General features: G+C 43.5%; 2 protein-coding genes across 3 annotated transcripts in view; one reads left to right on the top strand and one right to left on the bottom strand.

The window, feature by feature from the left end:
- LOC101071476 (ras-related protein Rab-27B-like) overlaps window positions 1-8,142 on the top strand; it is a 28,798-nt gene extending 20,656 nt beyond the window's left edge. For both annotated transcript variants that reach the window (XM_011618447.2, XM_003977291.3), the window contains 5 exons: window positions 1,589-1,759; window positions 2,735-2,817; window positions 4,210-4,313; window positions 4,415-4,538; window positions 5,485-8,142. In XM_011618447.2, the coding sequence (XP_011616749.1) occupies window positions 1,607-1,759; window positions 2,735-2,817; window positions 4,210-4,313; window positions 4,415-4,538; window positions 5,485-5,671 (651 nt within the window). In that variant the 5' untranslated portion in view covers window positions 1,589-1,606 and the 3' untranslated portion in view covers window positions 5,672-8,142. The remainder of the gene's footprint in view (window positions 1-1,588; window positions 1,760-2,734; window positions 2,818-4,209; window positions 4,314-4,414; window positions 4,539-5,484) is intronic.
- A 365-nt stretch (window positions 8,143-8,507) lies between these two features.
- LOC105418623 (cingulin-like) overlaps window positions 8,508-21,484 on the bottom strand; it is a 38,736-nt gene continuing 25,759 nt past the window's right edge. Inside the window, exons 6-23 of the mRNA XM_029837914.1 lie at window positions 21,349-21,436; window positions 16,552-17,091; window positions 15,655-15,945; window positions 14,693-14,791; window positions 14,422-14,577; window positions 14,208-14,318; window positions 13,958-14,016; window positions 13,200-13,347; window positions 12,877-12,981; window positions 12,602-12,754; window positions 12,217-12,384; window positions 11,918-12,091; window positions 11,198-11,287; window positions 11,013-11,096; window positions 10,553-10,671; window positions 10,267-10,375; window positions 10,021-10,184; window positions 8,508-9,937 (exon numbers count right to left, since the gene is read on the bottom strand). Of these exons, the coding sequence (XP_029693774.1) occupies window positions 9,820-9,937; window positions 10,021-10,184; window positions 10,267-10,375; window positions 10,553-10,671; window positions 11,013-11,096; window positions 11,198-11,287; window positions 11,918-12,091; window positions 12,217-12,384; window positions 12,602-12,754; window positions 12,877-12,981; window positions 13,200-13,347; window positions 13,958-14,016; window positions 14,208-14,318; window positions 14,422-14,577; window positions 14,693-14,791; window positions 15,655-15,945; window positions 16,552-17,091; window positions 21,349-21,396 (2,736 nt within the window). The 5' untranslated portion in view covers window positions 21,397-21,436 and the 3' untranslated portion in view covers window positions 8,508-9,819. The remainder of the gene's footprint in view (window positions 9,938-10,020; window positions 10,185-10,266; window positions 10,376-10,552; window positions 10,672-11,012; window positions 11,097-11,197; window positions 11,288-11,917; window positions 12,092-12,216; window positions 12,385-12,601; window positions 12,755-12,876; window positions 12,982-13,199; window positions 13,348-13,957; window positions 14,017-14,207; window positions 14,319-14,421; window positions 14,578-14,692; window positions 14,792-15,654; window positions 15,946-16,551; window positions 17,092-21,348; window positions 21,437-21,484) is intronic.

Consider the following 21,484-nt stretch of genomic DNA (forward strand, 5'->3'; position numbering starts at 1 on the left):
AAGAATCTTCTTAGATTCTCTCTTAAGTTGTTCTTAAGAAGTTTCTTAAGAAAACCCTACGTCGGATTCATCAACGCGTTTGTAAGCCCCAAAATTGTTCGCAGCTGTGTTCTTAGATTGATGAATGCCATCTGTTCGTAAGTTGAAAGCGCGTGCCAGGTGAGTCTAATTAACATTCGATTAGCATAAGTCACCGCCCACTAATGCCCATAAAAGGAACTGCAGCAGGGCCCTGTAGACAGCAAAAAGCAGCAAAATGCCCAAAGCTTGCCTCTCCACGCCTGTTTTCTGATGCCGTGTTGAACAATCAAGAAAGGATGGCTAACACGCTTGATAAAATTGCCTCAACCCTGATGGCTATAGCCAACACGCTTAAAGAAATCAACGAGAATGTAAAAAAAAAATAAACGTGTAAAAGCTGTGCTCTGAAACCGGTCTCTCTTATTTTTTCTTTTTGAAGTGAATCAAGACTGTTGGACTGAAATTGTGACAATAATGCATTTTATTCACAAATGGGCAATTAATCGCGCTCGAACGTGAACCACGTGCCTGCAGTCTGGCCCCATCATTGCGTCAGGACGCACAGCCTCACGGGGTTGTGGCTCTGTCCAAACACATCCAGCGCCCCTTTAAAATGCCGATGGTGCGTTCAATGGTGGAGAGACTGCGCGCATGCATCTGATTGAATAAAATTTCCTGTGGAGTCTGAGGGTTGGTCAGTGGTGTCAACAACCAGGGAGCTAGGGCATATCCTCGATCCCCTAATAAAATAAATCAAGATAAAATCAAATAAAAAGACAGTTTTGGCATGGTTTCCAATTTGGTTGATTAATGTTAAGTCATTGGTACATTTACGTAATTTTAAAATTCTCAGTAAATCACCAAAATAGGAAATAAATAAATAAATATGACAGAATTATCATTGTAATATTGAATTTTATTGAACTGCACAAGAGAAGAAAACACAACCATGCCAACATGTCGGCACTGAAATGTGCGTAAGAGTACTCCTAAGTGTTCGTAGGATTTGTTCTTACCTACGCATAAATCCAGGATAAGAAGAAATTGGTGAATGCCACAATCTTCGTAAAATGTTCGTAAGTGGGACTTAAGAACAAATTTGTTCGTAAGAACGGTTTGTGAATGAGGCCCAATGAATCTAAGTTACTGCGTAGGAAATGGTTTATTCCAGTCAGTCGGTTAGGATACACACACGGAAGCATGCGGAGAGATCTCTACTAAATGTACACAGTTCTGATCTTATATAGCCGAAGGCCCGCCTCTGAGGCGTGGACACAGGACGTCTTCACAGCATGTATGTGCTGCATGCACAGGACACAGGACGTCAACACAGTAGGTGCGCGCTGCATGCACCGCAGGAGTTTGGTGCCTTCACAGCATGTGTTCCGGCTGGCGCAAGAAGTTGAATGACTGAGAATGCCCCCCCCTCAGTCGTTTGACGCTGGTCTCCTTTGAACCTTTGTTTCTTGCAAATGCATGAGGTGGCAAACGGACTTCATCTGCTCTCCTAAATTTCCATTTCAACCCTTCCTTTTGCACTCAATTTACATTTCCTCTCTTTCTACAGGTTCACCACAGCACCACTATGACTGATGGGGATTATGACTTCCTTATAAAGCTCCTGGCCCTGGGGGACTCGGGGGTGGGGAAGACCACCTTCCTGTACCGCTACACAGACAACAAGTTCAACCCCAAATTTATTACCACAGTTGGGATTGACTTCAGGGAAAAGCGAGTGGTGCGTACTGCTCTTTAATTTACCCTATGAAATACCTGCTCTGTTACCATGGTTTCCATGTTGTTTGCACAGGTGCTTTCTTTGGCCTGTACTTATAAATTGTTGAAGCTGTCAGGTCTGGATTTACATTTGTCTTCTGAGCAGCTGAGTCGTTTCACCATCTTGATTCACACACAGAGATGAAATCTCTCTCTCTCTCTCTCTCTCTCTCTCTCTCTCTCTCTCTCTCTCTCTCTCTCTCTCTCTCTCTCTCTCTCTCTCTCTCTCTCTCTCTCTCTCTCTCTCTCTCTCTCTCTCTCTCTCTCTCTCTCTCTCTCTCTTCTGGCTGTAGTTGCTGCTTTTTGATATAAATACACTGTAAAAACATTACTTCTCTACTGTCCTACTATCACTCTTCCAACACTTTACCAGTACTCTGAGTCAACGGTGCGTTTGCCTATATAATTATACAGGGTTTGTTCTTGGTTTCATTGCATTTTGTTGCTCATAAGTTTGAGGATTGTTCCTCAGCTCTCATTTGTGCTGTACGTGTGTTAAGATCACACACCGGTAACAACAGTCAGAAAGGTTGACACCAGCTGCAGCTGCTTCACAGGTGCTTCTTCTAAATTTAGAAATGATAGATATTACAACTTTTCCAAGTTAGTTTTCTCTGTCAACTGGACCAGGGAGAAGAAACCCAGTCCAGTTGACAGAGAAAACTACCTTGGATACAATGACCTGGATGACTGAGAATTTACACAGACATTACAACTTTTGTTAGCACTACCACCTTCTGTTGTTGGGATTTTAGCTTTATTCGTCATTAACGACAGGCAATACTTAATAAGCATTAGGATTCTTTAGAAGTGACTGTTCTTTTCATTATCACAACATACGACTTTGACTGAAACTCGCTTTTTTTCTGTTTCATTCACTTCATCGCCATTCTGCTGCTGTTATGTGATGATTCAGTAAAACTGTGGTTCTGTCCAGGTCTACACGGCCTCCAATGGAACAACCACAGGCAAAACCTTCAAGGTCCACCTTCAGCTCTGGGACACAGCAGGACAGGAGAGGTGAGCTCCTTTGGTCCTTCTTCTTGTCCCTTTTGAATTTTTTTCATAAAAGAAGACAGAAATATGGATCGTGTGTCTCAGCTCAGCCACTGCAGGCCCAGGAACCTCCAGTGGCTAATAATGGTGAAGAGGCGTGGGTGTTTGATCCAGGTTCCATAATGGTCATCTTATTACTACATGCACACAATGTTTAAATCTGCAGCAAATCAACTCATCAGAATCTTTTCAGGCCTTTCGTGACACCTCACCAAATGTATTTCAGCCAAAATGGGGCCTTTGACTAAAGCCAACGTTTTGAATGAACCATGTTTAAGTTACACTCGGTGTGACTGTTGTGACCTGGTGCCTGAGGTCGTTGGTCCTGGCTGAGGACGTGCCGTGGTGCTCGTGCATGAGCCCAGTTCTTCAGAGATTCCTCAACTTTATTTTATTTGTAAAGTTTGGTCTGAATGTGAAGGAAGCACACACTCTGTGTGTGTGCGTGTGTGTGCGTGTGTGTGTGTGTGTGTGTGGGGGGGGTCTTGATCTGTGTGTCCTGATGACTCACTGTATGATGAGTCAGCGTTAGACACAACTTAAATAATCATTCTTATTTTCTTTATGTAACTGGGAAGCGACTGTTTTCTTCCTAATGTTGACTCAAGTATCTGCATTTGTCCTCTTTGTTTGCATGTTAAATATTTGCTAACGTAAGTGTCCTGACGTCACACAGAACCATCCTAGTAAGGTGTAAACTGTCTGATAATGATGTGTTCACTAGTGTGCTCCAGCAGATGTTTACTTTAGTTCGACCTCGATGTGTTTTGCTGGAAATCGATGAGCTGTGCGGTTCATTCAGGGCTCAGTGACCAGGAGAACTTCACAGAATGCAAAACTGCTAAACCTTCCTGATTTTCTCAATGTTTTCCTTAGTTTCCGTCCTTTAACACAGTCTTTGAGACAGATTCTCAGGCAAATGTTTCATTTGTTCACGGTTTGAGCATCTTTATGAGCAGAATTTAGAACTTTAGAACTCTCTGGCAGACGTGAGCAGACACTAACTGGGGCTGTGCTGATTTGGCTTCAGATGGTTCTTTCCTGCGTGACCTTGTGTCCACAATGCTGCCTCATAGTTGAACTATACAAGATTAAAAGTTTCAGAGCAGCTTGAGTCAACCAGGTGATGGAGCTAAATACTAGAATTGTAATTATGGCTCTTTAATAGAGCTTTCATTAAATGATTAAACTGAAGATATACACTCCTAATATGTGCAGAAACGAATGCCAAGAACAAACTGTCTGCAAGTCTGCGAATTGTAGAGCTTCCAAATTTAAGTTAAACTTGGAGAAAAGTCACAGCATCAACAGCAGCGTCAGTCAGATTTACAGGGATGTTTGTTGTTCCTGTTCCAGGTTCCGCAGTCTGACGACAGCGTTCTTTAGGGACGCCATGGGCTTCCTGCTGATGTTCGATCTGACCAGCCAGCAGAGCTTCCTCAACGTCAGAAACTGGATGAGTGAGTTGGCCTCTCCTACGGATTAGATATGCGACTCATTTAAGCCTGGGTGCTGTGGAGGACATCGGCTGCACATTCTCCCATTCATGTGCTGTTTCCAGGTCAGCTGCAGGCTAACGCTTACTGTGAGAACCCCGATATCGTGTTGGTGGGAAACAAGGCGGACCTGGCTGACCAGCGGGAGGTTCAGGAGAAACAGGCCAAGGAGCTGGCTGATAAATACGGGTTTGTTCTTTCACCCTTACATAGGGAGACATTTTAAGTTTTTAAGCTTGCACAGCCAGAGCGCTATAAAGCTGCTCCACCAGACCCATGACCCCACCTGAGGAAAGGTCTCCTACGTGCACTAATCTCACTATCACTCCTCTGACCAGACTTGGTATTATATCTGTAGACGGGTGGCTGCTGTTTTGAAAGCTCCTCCTGTTTGAGTCTCCAGAGTTTCTGTCTTCCAGTTACGCTCCTGCTTATTTCTTTCCTACAGAAATATCAATAAGTCTTACAGTTTAAAGTTTTAAGTAGCAGATGCTGTGTGGCTCCTTAAGTAACTTCACCATGTTGTGATATGATGTATTTGCTTGTTTCACAAGTCTACAGTGTTGGCATTTAATTAGATCCAAACCGATTCCCTTTTTTAACCAAAGAACCTCTATTCCATCTGCAGAATGCATTGGAATATGATGCTTCTCCTCCTGCTTTTTGGGAACTGGCTTTACAGACCCAGTCATCAAGTTGTAGGAGCGACGACATACAGCATAAGACCTGAAAACTCCTTTCACCTCTTACTTAGTTCAGTGAAGAGCTCCTGTGGCCCAGTGGAACATGTCTTTACATCCAGTTACGCAGGCACAAACATAATACACTTCCTGTTCAACAAGTTAGAGGTCACTTCCTGGTTTCATTCCAGCAACTCAAGATATAATGATATCTGTCAGCGCAGCTTTGTTGCAGGAAGATCTGAACACTTCAGTTCTTCTGTACTGAGACGTGAATGTAGAATCAGCTGATATTTTGCCCTCCCCCATGCATCTGGTGCAAGAACCCGGGTTGGGAAGCAGCAAAATAAAATCGATAAATCAAGCGGCAAAATGAGCCAAATAAACTTTAATAAACCAAATAAACCCCACTGAATACCAGGGTTTTGATGATCAGACATCTCTACTGCTTACAGCATCCCCTACTTCGAGACGAGTGCGGCGACAGGAGTAGAGGTGGACAAAGCCGTGATCACGCTGCTGGACCTGGTCATGAAGAGGATGGAGCAATGCGTCGACAAGCCGCCCGCCGAACCGGCCAATGGCAACGAGTCAACAAAACTTTCAGATGAGCAGCCCAGTGAGAAGAAATGTGCATGCTAGATAAAGAGGTGAACGTGGAAAAGAGTCAATGCTCGGCTGTGTGTTTTTTCTACTTGCCACGTTCTATCCTTGTTTTTCCATACTCTGTCAGTTTTACTGCATGTTTATCTATCTTCTAATGCTCAGTCTATACAAAAAAGTCCTTGAAAGGTTTTGATTTTCTCTTTTCCTTTCTCAACCATTTGTCGACGTAGCGTCTCCCTCTAGTGGGTTTTGGCTGTATTACAGTCTAATCCTGAGGGTTTCGACGTCATTTAGCTGGAGAGGAAAGCTCCATCACAGCCAGATTCATGACGTACTTTAGTTGTTTAGCCTTATCTAGTCTAGTTAGGAGCCAATTAATTGTGAGTGGCAATGCTGCTGCAGAGCTTCTTATTTCCCAGTCCTTCATAATGTTGCCAGACGTGACGACGAGCACATTTCCTGATAAATCACACAAGATGGTACTTGTGTAATGGAAGAACTTTTTATATCATAGTAATTTTTGGAGGTGGGCAGATGTATTAGTCCAACCTGACCTGCTGTCTCTGCATTTAAAGTATTATCAAACTGGTAGAGGAGAACCTCAGTTCCAGCTAAAGTGTCACCAAGTTTTACCCACAAAAAAATCCATAAACTGTTTTAAACATCCTTCAATTTCATTGTTATAGTTTTCTTTTAGTTTTTTAGTTTTTCTTTTTTGCAAAATAATTTAATGCCATTAGTGCTGTTATTATCCAAAATGTAATCAAATTTCACTGTTTAACACCCTTTTAAATACTTTTTCTGGTGCTGTTGGACAGTATGGATCAAAACAGCAAGTTAAACTGTGGACCAACTTATATATATGTCAAAATTGTGTTGTGTCACTCTATTGTTTGCAACTTGGTAGATTTCCTATTGTCCAATTTCGTCCAATTTCGCCCAATTTGCCTTACTTTGTGGAAAAATCTTGATGTGATGAACTAGAAAAAAGAAAATATTTTGGCTATCTGCTAGTTAGCTAGCAGCCTGCATGTGTTTGAGTTGAGCATGATATATAAAAGAGCATTTTATATCATTTTCTCCCTTGGGCTTTTGCTTAACCACCCTATTAACAAGATTGAATGTGTCAAATAAAAAGGAAAAACACCAACAAGCTTTTGTTTAGTCCCTTTAACAAGTCAGGTGACAAGTCTGCTGCTTCCTGAGGAAAAAAAAACAAACGCCTTGCTAAGAAAATTAGCTGTGTTTTCATCCATAGTGCATAAAGCCAAACAGTTTTCTGCCAAATCCTTTTCCTTGTGCCATATTTTACACAATCAATGCCTGATCCCACATAGAAGATGTCAGATTGCAGCATTTTTCCTTCCTTTTGGTTTTGCTTACTTGGAGGATCTGCCTGTGGAACCCTTCATAGTACTTTTCATCAGAAGCAGTTTCAAACACTGAGATGCTTCAATAATGTAGTTGCTTCTTTTTTTCCCTTTAATCCAGCCAATGTTTCAGTATAGATCATTTGAGCTGCCATATTTATTGCCATCGCTAACATGCTGTCATGCAGTGACGTGTGACTGATAAATCAGGTCAGAACAAAAGTCTCAGAGAAACTCAGCAAGAAGGAGCATCCTGCTGTGTTACTGTGGAAACCGTCACCACCTAAACACAAGCGATCATCTCAAATATAATGCAAAATTATTGTCCCAGATCTGCAAGTGAGTTTGTAAAACCAGAAGAGTTTAAGAGCTCATTTAAAGAAGATATTAAAGAGTTTATTCCTCATGGAGCTTCTTCCCACAAAAACATGCACATTAAGTTAACTGGAGAAAGTGTGTGTCTGCTTGTGCGTGCACATGTCTGCAGTGTTCTGACCCAGTCACTGCTGAGATTGGCTCCAATTGAGAAAGAAAGGTGTCTTAATAACGACAGTATGAACCAACAGCATTTCATCACCGGCGGGTTAATTTTCTCAACTAAATGTAACTAAGACAATCCTCTGGGCTCAGATTTACCTGAGCCTTCTCATATTTCACCTTCTCATATTTTCACTCCAAACTTGCTTTTCTCTCAGTTTTTTTTTTTTAACTTTCCTTCTCAGCTGTGACCTTTTCTGTTCCTTTTCTGGCTGAAAGCTCTTTCCTGCAGGTAGATCTTGAATTCACTTTGACCGTTTACACAGTCTGAAGAGTCGTGTTGTGCCTGTTATTAACGCTTCAGTCTGACCTCTCCTGCATCCCCCAATATTTGAGTTGTTGATTCGAGCTGACAGGCAGAGGTGGAGGGCAAAGCCAGAGTTTCCATGTTGGTGCTTTCTGTCCTGTCTAAGAATCTCTGAGCTGACGTTGACCCATCTTCTGTGCGCGATTTCCCTCTGACGCCTGCAGTTTGTGCACATTTCTTCAGTTTTCACTGCGTGTATCAGCATGTTGGACACGATGAGAATGAGCTGAACTGTGATGCATTCAGTGTTTCTGATGACATAGCTGCAAATAAATCTGTTTGTTTTAAACTGGTTTGGGGTTTTTTCATATTTGTTGATGAAACTGCATTTCCTCAAGGATTTAAAGGCTCTGGGAGGGAAGAACCTTGGGCAGAACCAGGCTGATGGGAGAGGAGAATGAACTTGACACTGTGCCTCGGGCTTGTGATGCTGCTGATGCTCCTCCTCCTCCCTCAACATGTAGCTGCTCGCTGTTGGAGCACCTCCATGTTGGTCCTTTAGGTGTTTCCTGCTGCAGAACATCTAAAATTTCCTGAATGTGAGTTAAATGATCTAAAGCTGTGAGCAAGGACGACCCTTTGCTTTGTTCCGGCACCGTGGACCATACATGATGCTATGAGCTCTGACGGCAGGGTCTCATCATCAGAACACACAGACTTTAACTCACAGAGGACAAGCATTTATTTGCATTCTGAGAAACTTCGAACCCATAAAGAGAATTTTTGAACACAACTAAATAAATACCTGAGAACAGCAGAACCAGAAGAATGCAAAGTGCAGAATTAAAAATGTTTCTTTTTCTTGGTGGCAAGTTCAACAAAATAGGAGGAAGATTTGACCCCACTTGATATGTTACGCTGCAAAATGATCAGAAAGGTGATCTGAATATAGAAAACATGGACCCAGGATTGGCCAAACGTGATTGGAAAGGAAGCAAAAACAAGATATTTAAATAAGAATGTCCAGGATTGTACAGTGTTGATCAGGAGTGGATTTTCAAATTAAACTGACCTCTCTGAATGCTGCGACATGATGTATGAAAAACATCAGCATTAAAACCAGACGATACGGAAGTATAAACAAAGCTATAAACCATTAACACAATAATCTCATCACATGCTGATTTTTCCTCTCAATTTAATTCATCCCACCAACTTTTCTATTGTAATAAGACCCCTCCCCCCTTAGCCTAAATATAATCTCATTAACATACTATGTGAGTGGGACAGAAAGTAAAACAGCAGAGAACCCTCAAAAGGCTACAATCATACAAAATGGCATTTCACAGAGAATTAGGTCTTTAAATCGTATCACATGGACTCAGATGTCAGTATAAATAATCTGCTAATTGTGTGCACAGTTTTAAAACAGCTACAATCACCTGCGAGTATCCCTCCTCCAGGTCATGTGCCGTTGATCAAATACTACAGACCGGATGTGTCGAAATCAACAGCTTCAGCATGGAAAATTCTCACTTTTATATCAAAAGCAACTGCCAGGGAAGCTTTCCTGAATGACAACAATGTTTATCATCTTCAATAGGAACCAAATTTTCTTGAGTCTGAACTTTATTAGTTTCAGATCATGTTCCTGTTGTAATTCCAAATCGCACCAGGTGGGGGCACTAATGTGCTCCCCGCTGTGATTTACAGTAATCCGAGCGGTAAAGAAAAAGTAAATTAATTCAATTTAATCATTATTAAAGGTTCGATTCAGATTTTTCCCTTTCCTGAATAAAATCTGATGTCCATAAATCCACAATAAAATAAGATAAAATATTCCTGTTGTTGTTACACCCAGACAGAAACTAGAAATTTTTTTCTTCTCTTTCTTGGTAGAAGACCAGCAGAGCTGTGCTTCCTCCTGATGGGGGAATAAAAATGTCCTCCTGCAGGGGTGAAGCAGTACTGACAGTCTGAGAGAAAAGTTCCATGTCAACAAATCGCCGTGTCAGCTTTCAGGGTGGGCCTCATACTTTGGTTATGGTTTCCTCCGGCTGATGTGTCTGATCTTCATCCTCTTCATCCACACTTAGGTCCAGCCTCAGGTTGTCCAGAGTCTGACGGATGGTCAGAGTCTCCTTCCGTCTGTTCATTAAAAAGACGCACATGAGTTTTAGATTGTTGTTGTAAGAGTAATGGAACAGTGTGTTTTTAGCGTGTGTTTGTACTTTGTCTGCAGATGTTGTTCCAGCAGCTGCCTCTGCAGCCGGGCGTTGGTCTCCCTCTCCTCAGCCAGCTCCCTCTGTGAGTGGCGGGACTGTGCCTCCTTCCTGCTGGACTCCTCCTCTGCCTCGTTCAGCTGGCGCTTCAGGGATCGAATCCTCTGGGTCATCTAGGGTCGATCACAGAGCAGCACTTAGAGCCAACACACTTCATCTCAACATTGGCTGTGTGTGTGTGTGTGTGTGCCTCACCAAGTCCTTTTGCTCATTAGCTATTCTGTGTTCCTCTTCCATCTGATCATTAATCTCGTTGATTCTCCTCTCCAGTTTGGTGATGGTGTTATTCAGAATCGCCTTGTTCCTACACGACAACACAACTTATCAGCCACCATCTCCAAGTGTCACGGTTACGTTGGGATCCATGGTCAAACTATATCCGTCATCAAGGATTCAACTTAAAATATTCTCTTTCCCTCATCAGTGAGAGGATCACACGCTGGACATATTTTTATTCAGCGTCCAGAATTGTGTAACTGACCTCTCCTCCAGCCTCAGTGTGTTCTCCAGCTCTTTGACCCTGGTCTCTGCCCGGGAGATGACGTCCTCCTGAACTCTGGAGTTATGGAGATCCTCCACTTCCAGACGCAGCTCACGGAGCTGCAGGTAGCGGGAGAGAGAGACAGAGCGATTGGGAGAGAGAGGAGAGGGAGAAAGAGAGAGGGAGGGGGAGGGAAAATGAGAGGGAAGAGAGGGGGGGAGAGGGAGAGAAAGAAAGGACAGGGAGAGAGAGAGGGAGGGAGAGAGGGGGAGAGAGAAAGAGAAAGGAGATGGAGGAGAGAGGGAGAGATCTTTTGGGGCCTTGTTTTCTCTACACTCCACACAAGGCTGTCTAAAGACAGATTATGTCCTCCTACAGATCTACTCTTTCTTCCAGATCTTAAAGCCTTAAGTCAGAAGCTGTAGTTTGGGATCTAAAATATGAGTTAAATGCTACGTACTTGTCTCTCCAAGGTGGCCTTTTCAATCTCCAGATGGTCGTTCTGATCTTTCTCCTGGATCAGCTTCATCTGCAGCTGCTCAGTCTAACAATGGAAACAGAAACGTGCCGTTACGTCTGAGGGAGACACTTCTCTTGCACACAGAAGATGTTGGAATCAGCTGGTTTGGGGAGCCTGTGATCAACCTGCTCAATGGCTCTCTTGTGTTTGGCTGCCCATCTCTGCTCGCTGTCGTGCAGCTCCTCCAGATCACTCTCCATGTCGAGCATCTTCTCCTGAGAGAGAAAAAAGGACCTTTTGTTCAGACTAATTTCACACATCACCATGACGACTTCCTATCTTGTCAGTGGGGCACTTTCAGGTGATTGTTCAGAATATGGAACCGATTCGGAATCCTCCCGAACAAAAAGAAACTGGATGAATAGTTCCGGATTATGGAGGGAAGAGACTTACTGCTAAAGGGGATCAGCATAATTAATTCCTCATTAACCCTAAACCCTGATGGCTGATGATCAAGTCACATTCTCTAACATGCTGTGGACACGGTTTTGTCTCCCGCTGGGAATTGGCAGAACTCCCTCGAGGGATCAAACATTCAGCCCAAAAGATTTCAAAATTGACTCATTTCCTCTTGTTGAGCTCAAATCTCTCAGATTTTATTTGGGTGGAATTTTCAAAGCTATTCCCTGAAATTACTCACTAAACTTCATTCATAACTCAAACATCTACATTTCCCAGCTGTGTATGGGAATTTAAAAAAAGAATTTTGCTGGATTTGTGTATTGTTTGGCATAAATGCATAAAAGCAGCAAAGCTGGTGAGTTCAGGCATCAACGTTGATTCACAAGCTGCACATTTCCAATATTTGGAAGGTGGAAAGTTCAACCAGTGGAGTAAAGCCTCACCTGGGTCACCTTGACCTGTTTGGCCAGCTCATCCTTGGCCTGGTTGGTTGTGTGCAGCTCCATTTTCAGGTCTTCTACCATCCTCTCTGCCTGCTTGCACTGCAGCTGAATCCTCTCCCTCAGCTGGATCTCCTCCTCCAGAATTTGCTCCTTATCGATCAGTTTACCAGAAACCTGTAAACACAGCCTGAATGTGTCTCCATGTCCTTCTGAATAGCCCATGAAGCTTTGATTGGGAGGTTGTTGGGCGTGACACTGGGCGATAAAGGCAACTATTGATGATATTGTAGGACCAGTACCTCCCCCTGAAGCCTGCTGATGAGTGACTGCTGTCTCTGGAGCTCCTGCTCCTTCTCCAGCAGAGACTCCTCCATCTCCTCCAGCCTCAGCTCACTGTCCTCACGCAGCTTCTGCTGCAGACTCAGCTCAGCCTGAGCCTGAGAGGACACCTGCAGGGCCTCGGCCAACTGGGAACACAAGAACAGCTATTACCAAAGAGTCTTTGAGCTGTTAGCTCCACATCTGGTCCATCTGGACCCGGATCCAGTAGATTATTTCAGGTGTTCGGTAAGAACGCAACAGTTGATGACAGAGGAACTTTAGAGAGGAACTTCATGATTTAATGTTGCTTTGTCAGCTTTACTCTGGCTCTCTTTAAGAAGGTCTGACTCCCATAACATCTACCTCGGTCTCCAGCTTAAGGATGGTGCTTTGGAGCTCCGAGCTCTTCTTCTCTTTGGTCTCTTTATCAATCTGCAGCTCCTCCAGCTGTCTCTCCGCCAACCACAACTTCTCTGACAGCGTCTGGGCGTATTGTGCCTGCTTGTCCAAGCTCTCCTGAGAAGAAGCAGGAGCGCACAAGTGTCACACACTGTTTTCTTTGGTTTTGTTCGTTGCTGCCTGAGCTCCGTTGTGAGCACTCATGTTTGGACTGAAAGTATCCAGCCACACGTTGGTACCTCAGCGTCCTGGATCTTGTTGTTGAGGGACTGCTGGAGATAATTGAAGGCGTATTCCTGATTGTTGGCCTCCACCATCACATTCCGCGCCTCTTTTACCTCAATCTGCAAAATTAAATCAACAAAACAGCAGTGATCTTTTTAATCATCCATCCATCCATCCATATCCATCCATCCATCCATCCATCCATCAATATCAATATCTGTACATCCATCCACCCATCCATATCCATCCATCCATCCATCCATCCATCCATCCATCCATCCATCCATCCATCCATCCATCCATCCATCCATCCATCCTTCCACCCATCTGCTCGCACCTCCATTGCTCGGAATTTGTCTCCCATGCTCTGGTTTGCTCTCTCCATCTCGATCATCTGCTCTCTCATCCTCCTCATCTCATTGGTCATCTGGGTGTTGGTGCGCAGGAGGTCCTCGTTGTTCACCAGCAGGCTGCGCATCTCCAGCCTTCGCCAGCACAACACAGTCGAAACAAAGAGCAAGCACTTTAAAATCAAGCCATTTCTGTTGGTTTTTGGGTGTATGCTGTATGTGTCTGTTCTTCTCCTCTTTCTGTCCTCCCTCCTCCTCTTTCTCCACCTTTCCTCCTTCTCCTTTACCCAGCCAACCATCAGCAGGAGTAGCCTGCTCAAGGTTTCTTCCTGTTAAAAGGGAGTTTGTGCTGAACACTGCTGACAGATCTGGACTGTAACAGAGGCTTTATAAATAAAGCTGAACTGAATATTGTGGGTTGTCTGGAACACATATACATGTAGAGAGATAAGTAACTTTCTGTATATCAAAAAATGGTACAAAACTATTTCTCATTTAAAATGTCTGACTTGGGCTCTGATTCAGAGAGATTTGTAAAAAAAATAATAAAAATCTGAATTTATTTCAAAACCTCTAAGGAAAAATTCAGATTTAAAGGATTTGAACCTTTAAATCCAAAGAATAATCCGAGAGAAGCTTAATTTAGTAAAAACAAAAGATAATAACATGTCTCATCTCCATAGAAAGACAATTTTACACTAAAGGCTAAAATGAAAACATCAAGTAAACCAACAATACATCTCACCTGATCTGGTTCCTTTCCTTTTCCATCTCTACACTCTCAGCTTCCAGAAACTGGTTACGCTGTAAACACACACACACACACACACACACACACACACACACACACACACACACACACACACACACATCAATATCATCAACATCATATTCTACCTCTTCATGGGTTTGGATTCAAGAATCCATTGTTGCATATGACACCAGTGGGTTCTCACTGCGTCTACATGCCCCACGATTTCGTGTTGCGGCTGTACCTTCTGACACACGTCCAGCTGCTTCGTCAACTCCTCGATGTAGTCTTTTTTATTCAGGCCCCCCAGAGTAGCAGAGCGCATGCTGTAGTGAGTATTCAACGTTGGTGGCATCTAAAGACACACATCTTAGTCAGAATATGTGTGTGTTTGTGTGTGTGTGTGTGTGTGTGTGGGGGGGGGGGGTTCTGTATTGAGAGAGAATCAGTGATCTTACGGGGTTGTTGAGCTCAGCTCTCCTCCTCAGCATAGACTCATAAGTAGAGAATCGGGTGCGGGATGCTGCCATGGTGGGAACCGGGACACCTACTGGACTGGTGCTGCGGGTGAACAGGTTGACCTCTGAGGTGGCAGGTGACATCCCGCTCTGGAGCTGTCAGTAGGATGGGGGACAGTTGAATTTAGTGTATTTCCGTGATACAGTGTGAGGGTGGGGACAGAAGTAGAAAAGCGAAAGACTGAAATAGCATTTGGAGCTAATTACCAACCCTGTACTCGGACATTCTGTGGATCGGGTTGTAGTCAAGGGAGGCGTTGGCGCTATAGGGGCTGTTGAAGACCCGGGGGAAGCTGTCACCAACACCCACCTGTAAACACACATTAAACACACCTAATCAATAAAAAGACAGATGAAGGCTGAGAGTAGTTAAATATCTAAAGAAACACAAGAAAACATCAACAATGGGCTTGCTCAAATTGAAAAAGAAAGGATTCAACAGCTTTAATTGTGATGAATAATCACCATTTCTTGAAATGTGTGGGGACATTGTGCACTATTAGTGATGTAGATGTAAATTTGTGTGTTTTATTTAGAGTTTCTCTGCAATATCTATGGCAAATATTAAACATAAATATTATCTTAGCATTCTTAAACTGATTTTGGTTTGTAAATCAAAGGATGAGCTGAGAAACTGTGGTTCCACGATCAACATCTGGACCCTGAGAGCCCGTCTGTCTGCACTTTGAGCAGAAGATGGCGCTGTCCAGTAACTGTAAAGGACAATCAACACAAAGGCTGCAAAACTGGCTGTGTCTTTGAAATGATATTTAAAAAAACTGTAATTTACACAGTTCATTGGTGGAAACTGAGCCTGTTCAGTTTTTCAAGAAGGTGAACTTGAAAAACTAAACAGGATTGAAGATGAAAGAATGTTAGTGGAATAACAGACAGCTACTAACATAGAGTACAGATAGATGACAACACTTTGATGTTCTCTTCAGTAATAACAGTTGAAGACCACGTTTGTATTCATTTATGTGTAAGCAGGCCTACACTTTTAGAGCGCTAACATTGCTTTAATCTGCAATTATTTAAAAAAAAAAGAGTTCACTTTTAACATCATTTCCGGACATAAGCGTCTGCTCTTGTCCAGAAGATGGCGCTGTTTAATAACTGCTCCTGTGTGCAGGAACACCAATCATGTGCGTGTCCACAGTTAACCTTACACACCCTGTCAGAATTTGCATCCAAGTCCCGTGAAGCCAGAGACTCCAGGGACCCCCGGTAATGGTTAAGACCCACCCGGGTGGTCTCCCATCGGGCCAGCTTGGGGCCATTCTCCCTAAGTGACTCTCCGCCTCCTGGGCCATCTGCATCCTTCCCACTCTCCCCATTGGTCTTGATGTCATTGCCGAGGAACAGCTGATATTTCGGGTTCTGGCTGGTGGACACAATGCGGGGCGTGGAGGGCTCCTCCTCTGAAAGACTGTCAGGCTGCTTGTTCAAATCCATTTCAGACTCCTGGAAGAAAGCAGAGGAGGGAAACGACTCATGTTAAACATCCTTCATGAAATTTTAAAACACCTTTTGTAAAGAAAACAATGCACTAAAGCTTGAGTCAGACCTAAGAGGCAAAGGGTTACAATTAAATGAGCAATTCAGCAATTATTCATTTTTTTCTGTGTTCTGACTCAATCAGACTTGGCTTCATTGACAAGTTGGAAAATCACCATAATGTTTCTGTTGACTAAAAAAGAAAGTAATAATCTAAGTCAGGGATCACCAATCAGACCTTTAATATGACAGGAGGAGCACAGGGGCCCAAACAATCCCTACAGGTACAATTGAAACAGATCTGAGTAGAGTTTGAAGATGTGCAGGTTCATTCAATGGTGCTCAAGAGTAAATTTGCAGAGGAAAGAAACAGCTGAGCAGGGTTGTACTGGGATGATTGAGGAAGAAGTCCTGAGGATTTGGGCTCCATTTTGAGTGTCGGTCCTGATTGAGACCGGTGTGAAAATCATGCATCGCTATAAAAAAATGACTGCAGTGCCGTGATGGGGAGCAGAGATTGTTTCATGCAAGGACGTGGTGCCGGTGGCTCAGGCTTCTTTGCTTTATGCTTACCGATCCCATGCCAGAGTCAGCCACCGAGTCACTACCAGAGTCACTGGTTTGGGTCATGTGGGCTGCTTTTGAATCAGTCTGGTCAGAGTTCTGCTCAGCCTGAGTGGCTTTAGTTGTTTTCTCAGCTGGCTCAGTCTTCTTTGAACTGGTGTCCTGAAGTGTAGTGATGGTGGGACTGGGAAGAAGACTCTTGATTTCTTTCAGTTTCAGACTCTCAACTTCATCAAGAACTGGACTCTGGACTGGCTTGGTGCTGCTGAGTGCGGAAGAACCTGTTTCCTGTCCTGGAAAATCCAGAACCTCAATAGAAGCAGACTTCTGCAGCCTTCCTCTTCTGGAGAAACTTAAAGATCCCATGTAAAACTTCTGATCCACACTAGAGAATCTGCTGATTAAGTCTTTGATGCTACCAGCCCGGTGCAGGCTTGGACCACGAGGAAGTCCTACAGGAGGCTTCTTCTGCTCCGATCTCCAGGTCTGGCTGCTGGTCTGATTGGAATGATTGGATGCAGTCTGGGAGGGAGAGGGCTCAGGTGGGTGCTGAAAGATGGGAACACATTATCAAAGCCCCAAAATAATGTTAAAAGGATTCTGAGATGTTATAGAGGTGGGAATCATGGAAGACCAAAACCTTTTAATCACAGGTGATGCAGCAAATCAATGATCACATTGTGGTTGTGTCTTCTGGGATGTCTTTTCAAATTTAGTACGTGTTGGTAATAATCTGCTACTCCATTTATATGTTTAGGTCTGACACACCCCAATATTTCATTCATGAATCTTATCAGCATTTTGGCAGGATTACATGCAGCTACAGAAGCCTACAATTAGCCACCAATGGCTAACAGTAACAACAAATAGAGTATTAGATATTTAACACGGTCTTAGAGCAGAGAACTCTGAACAAATATGCCATTAAATGATTCCTCTGATTTGAAGTGATTGTTTTAAAGCAGCACGGCAGTAGTGAGTCTCCATCTGCCTCCTGCCCTTAAAGTGTGGAGATGTTGTTGACAGTTGAAGTGAACAGATAAGGACACGTAGCCTGTGTGTGTGCGTGTGTGGATGTGTGTGCGTGTGTGTGTGTCTATCCTGACATAAATCTCTCTTGAGAAAGTGCAACATCTGCCCGCTCGTCTGAAAAATCATCATCCAACCCCCGCATACACATGCGCGTACACACACACATGCGCGTACACGCACACACACTGAGATCCTCCAAAATCCAAAAACTCATTCACATGAAATGGCAGCATTTTATGCCAGAAACCCACTTGTTTAAATCCAACTTTAATTACAATCATAAGCAGAATTCCGGTGCCACTTAGAGAAATGAAGTGGCGACTGTCCAGGGGTTTAAATTTTGAGACTCCAGGGTGCAAAGTAGCGAGTGGCCTTAATCCACGGACTCGCCTGGCCACTTCCCCAGAGAACAGTGAAACCAGCCTGGGCTGGGAGTGTCGCTCTGAGGCCTGGGAGCACTGGGAGGGAGAGTGAGTGTCTGGGGTTTAGGATCGCTGCTAATCACTGCGGTATTAAAATGTTTACAGGCTGTGGTGGGATTAGCACTGAGTGGATCATTTTAATGTTATTATTTTTGCCTTGCGAGCTCAGCTTGAACCCTGAGCACTGAAATGGGTTTGTTATACCTTTTACCTCGTTAAATTATTAGTTCCTCACATTCAGGTCAACTTCTCGTATAGGGGTTCTTGGAAAAGCCTGGTCACAGGAATTCTGCTGCTGTAATATATTTATATTGAATAATCTGGTATATGATGATTAGGAAGGAGCCACATGTGTCGCTGCTCATTGGTGGTTGCACCAGTACTCCTCCAGGGGGATCCTCTCTCTGTGGGTTTGAGGAGCATCGCCTCAGCACAACAAGGCAGAAAAACGCAAAGAAGTGAGAGGAACTATCTGGTTTCTGTGAGGAGGAAGAGGCAGAGCATGGCCAGAACCCCTAAGTATGATCACTGGTAGATTAATGAAGGACAGCTTTTCAAGATGCCCTCATGATGTCACATGTCATTGTCTGAAGTCTGGGAAGAGTCTCTTGATGTTTGGGAGAAGAAAGAACATCGATTCATCAGGAAAAGCCAAACAGAGCTGCTTTCAGGAAAACCAGGTTCTTATTTTCCAAATTCCTACACAAACACACACAACGTCTATTCCCTGTGGCTACACTACAGTACAGACATATGGCGTAGAGCTGTACTCACTATGACCCAGATACGTGACAGCAGTGCATCCTGGGAAATAGCCTGAATGACACAATGGTGTTTCAGTGTGCTCACGGGGTTCCCTTAGGGTGCCAGACAAGACAAGAACAACACACATCTTGTGTTGTGATGAACTGATTACTCCCCCATTAAACGCTTAATAAAAATGTGTTTGAAATGTATTTAATTTAATTTATTTACTTGATCTGGACAAAAGAAACAAACAAAAGTAAATCCAGAGAAGTGAAAGAAATGACTTTCACACATAGTAAATGTGGATTAACAACACTTCTGGGCCTCCCCCAAATCTTATGATTTTTTCTTTTTAAAAACACCATTCGATGTAGAGGCTGCTGCAAATGGTTGTATAAGGATTTTGGCCGTATTTACTCGGCAGACTGTAGAAAACAACAGAACTTTTAAAGTTAGAAACAACGGATTTGACCAACTGTCACTTGCCTCATCCTTTAGAGCCAAAACAGTCACAAACATTTCATTATTTCTCTGTTTGTTAACATTAAAACTACTGTACATCTTTGATTTTGCTATTTATCAGTTTAGACAGTTAAGAAAATGTGAGAGTTCAGAAATAAATCCAGGGGCTTGTTGGTGGTAGTTTGCTCTGAGGCCACTTTTCCACTATTATTTATGTGAGACTCCAACTGAAATACTTTTATAAGACCTCTTATGAAGGTCTATTTCTTGGAGTCCGTTGAAGGATTTCTAGAAATTCTTTGCAGAACTTGGGATGTTTGAAAAGTAAGGTCAAACACAAAGCTATTTATTCAATATACGTAAATCTTTTTCATCTAATCAAAATGAAGAGAGATTCTCTGAAATCCTGCTCATTTTCTGAGAGAAGAACTGTAAATAATCAGACAGGAAGGTTACTGAGCCTCGCAGCGCCACCTGCCTGGATTAGCAGCTTTCACAAGCCTGAGGCCACAGGCCTCCTATCAGAACAACAGAGGGTGTCAAGGGAGGAGCGCTGATATTCATTTCTATCACTTGACTCCTCAAAAATAAAGCTGTAAACTGATGTTACTTTAATTGAAGCGAGCAACAATGAGCCACTACAGTATTGATTTGAAGAAAAAATGAGTTACCAGCACCTCTGCGTATCCCAGTAGTAATAACATGTTAATAATGTTAAACACACAGTTTGACGTTGTTGTTGTCTGGGAAGAAAAACGTAGAATCTCCTTTCACTGCAAACCTGCAGTATTTCTCTTTTCATCACATCCTCCATCAGTGCTGCGATCCTAGTGTCTTGTGTGCAGCGTTTTGGCAGCCAGCCTGTCTGCTGCTTGTGTTTAATTTTCAGCAGCTAAACTGGGACAACACCCTGACAGGTTTCCTCTTATAATAAGACTCCAAACCAGGCTCCTTCCCTCACTGTTCCCTGTCACAGCCGTGTCAACCTATCAGGAGCAGTTTTTCTTTTTTGGATTTGGAAAAGATGCTAAAATGCACGTGTGTGCATGTGCGTATGCGTGTGTGTGTGTGCATATGCGTGTGTGTGTGTGTGTGTCTGTGTGTGAGACAGACAGAGCCAGATGAGCAGGCAGATGTTTCCTCTGTCTCCACTCTGACTGTCTGAGAAAGACTGACAACAGCTGGACCAATGCCAGAAAAATACACACAAGCAAACACACACACACACACACACACATCCAACATTGTGCTTCCGTCTTGGTGAGGACTTGAACAGACATCATTTCCCCAGCTCCTTACCCTAACCCTAACCATCACAAGTGACCCTAAACCCAATTCAAACCTCAGCCATGAAACCAGGAATTAACCCTCCAACAGTCCTTTGAAGTTGTGGGGACCAGACAAAATGTCCTCACTTCTCATAAATATCCTTTTCTCCTCTAGAATAGTGATTTTGGTATGTGGCAAGTACAACACACCCACACACGCGCGCGCGAGCCCACGGGGACTTTTATTGGGCCAATACAAATATAAACATTTTAGCAAATCTTGCTTTGTTTTTTCGCAACTTTTTCCATTTGGAGCAGCCCCCCCTTGCCGCCCAGCGTCCGGCCAGATGGTTCCTCGCCACATCACTTCCTTGTTTGTGACTGTAATGAAGCTTGGATGTGTGCAGCTGATAAAGATGCATCTTTATTGAGTGCGGATCCATTCCCAGTAGTGCTATGTGAAATGGGAGGGATAAAATGAGCACACACACGTACACACACACACACACACACACACACACACACACACACACACACACACACACACACACTCACAGATCTAGATCAGTGAGGCAGAGGTAGGTGAGAAGGTGTTAGACCTTCTCTCCTCTCCTTCTATAGCTTCATTTTTGGCAGCTCCAATGTTTCTATCCCAACAGCAGAACTGCAGTAGTTCACCTCAGAGCTGTTTGGTTCTTATTTGTCTTTGCTTGGACACCAATGACCCTTCTCTTTCATCTTTAACTCATGAATCACCCAATGATCCGTGCAAGTAATTAGGAAAAAGCTTGAAATGGGCTGAAGCCAGGTGAATCAAATGAGGATGGTTTATACCAGGCCAGCACAGAAGCTGTGAGAGTGAAGCCAGACTGTACCATGTTGTCCATGTTGCTTCCTTGTTCAGCCTCAGTCTTTTCTTGCATGCTGCAGCCAGTCGGTCTACAGGGCTCCTCTTGGTCCCACCTGAAGAAGGAATTCAACTGATTTGAATACAATGTCATTACAAAGGTG

The sequence above is a fragment of the Takifugu rubripes genome, chromosome 6 (assembly GCF_901000725.2).
Source record: "Takifugu rubripes chromosome 6, fTakRub1.2, whole genome shotgun sequence".
NCBI lineage: Eukaryota > Metazoa > Chordata > Actinopteri > Tetraodontiformes > Tetraodontidae > Takifugu > Takifugu rubripes.